The 1,431-nt window shown below is 40.2% G+C and overlaps 1 protein-coding gene across 1 annotated transcript; it reads right to left on the bottom strand.

Annotated features, from left to right (window-relative positions):
* Positions 1 to 626: 626 nt before the first annotated feature.
* Positions 627 to 1,076, bottom strand: LOC143551799 (uncharacterized). The gene has a single exon (XM_077042149.1). The coding sequence runs from the start codon at positions 1,074 to 1,076 to the stop codon at positions 627 to 629; it is 450 nt and encodes a 149-aa protein (XP_076898264.1).
* Between the last annotated feature and the right edge of the window lie 355 nt (positions 1,077 to 1,431).

The following is a 1,431-nucleotide window of genomic DNA, read 5'->3' as shown; positions in this document are numbered from 1 at the left end:
TTGAAGCCACTCTTGTGTTTGATGTGTTTGAGCTTTGTTTGTGTTCTTGAATAATCTAGTGTTGGAATTCCGCGCCAACACCTAGATTGTTGATATCATAATTTTCGTGATCCAGATTCGGGACTTACAGTTACCGTTAACTGTTTGACGTTTTGATTTTGACTTTTAATTTGACTCTGACTTCTTGTCCTTCGCGTCACGCGAAGATGTCTGTTCTGACCCACTTTGTGCCGCACGAATACGCAATATCACAGGTATTTTTTTTATGAATTTTGGTGTTTAAAAATATCTATCTTTTAAGTTTCTTCAGTTGTTTCCCCTTTTCACCAACTTCGGTCACCAAATACCAAACACTACGTACCTGGGACTTCCTCTAGTGACGCATGTGCTTACCAAATCTTCTCGATGACGATCAACTTGTCGCTTCCCCATACTCGATCCTTGCTCTACACTGCGTGTTTTGAGGAAAACTTTTAGCTAACTAGACTCAATATACAAAGATACAACTTATAAGTGACGGGTTGCCTCTCGGTTAGCGCTGAATTGAATGTCTACAGCTCGACATCCCTTTGCTCCTTCAATCAACCGAATAAGTCGGCTCGTCCGCCAAGAAGCAAACTTCCGACTCATGTATCTCCTTGTTCAAATCCGCATCCTCTAAATAAGGCTTCAAACGGTGTCCGTTCACCACTTCTAACTCTTTTCACTTGATAACGTCCTGTCCACTTGCTCTTCATTTTACCCGGGAAAAGCTTCAATTTTGAATTGTACAACCACACTCGTTGTCCCTCTTCGAACGTCTTTATTATTAGCTTAGCATCGTGAACTCTCTTCATCCTCTCTTTATAAGAGGATGCACATTCGTAAGGCTCATCTCTTAACTCTTCCAGCTCACATATGTTCAATTTCCTCTGTTTACCTGCACACTCATAATCTAGATTAATATTCTTAACTGCCCATAGCGCTCGATGGGCTAGCTTAACAAGTAAATGACACCCTTTCCCGTAAACCAACCGATAAGGGGTGGTTCCAATAGGGCGTTTTATAAGTAGTGCAGTAAGCCCATAAAGTATCATTTAGTCTATTTGACCAATCTTTCCGATCTGGCCTTATGTTGGGACTTATATTTTAGACCGACGCATCGAATTATTATTATTGTGGGTGAAAAATAATTAATATTTTTGGTCTCAACCAAGGGTGGATGGCTTAAAGACCAAGTCATACTAGACTAGTATAAATAGATGTATTTGTTAATTTGTCCAGCATGAGTGTATTGTGTATTGTGTGAGATCCAGGGTTTTATGTCTTAGAGAGAGCCACCGCCTCCAGGATGAGCTCTCCTGGATGTGGCTGATCTTTACTGTATGTATGTGTGTATGTATGAGTGCTTTGTATGACAATCTTTTAACTAATGAAATCATACTACCACTT

This window comes from Bidens hawaiensis, unplaced genomic scaffold (genome assembly GCF_021521415.1).
Source record: "Bidens hawaiensis isolate Kalapana, Puna unplaced genomic scaffold, B.hawaiensis_p1.1 tig00016593_1, whole genome shotgun sequence".
Classification (NCBI taxonomy): Eukaryota; Viridiplantae; Streptophyta; class Magnoliopsida; order Asterales; family Asteraceae; genus Bidens; species Bidens hawaiensis.
Note: the sequence above shows the minus strand (reverse complement) of the source record. Positions and strands in the feature narration are given on the sequence as shown.

Coding starts and splice junctions, on each gene's coding strand:
- LOC143551799 (XM_077042149.1), bottom strand. CDS start 1,076: ATGATACTTTATGGGCTTACTGCACTACTTATAAAACGCCCTATTGGA.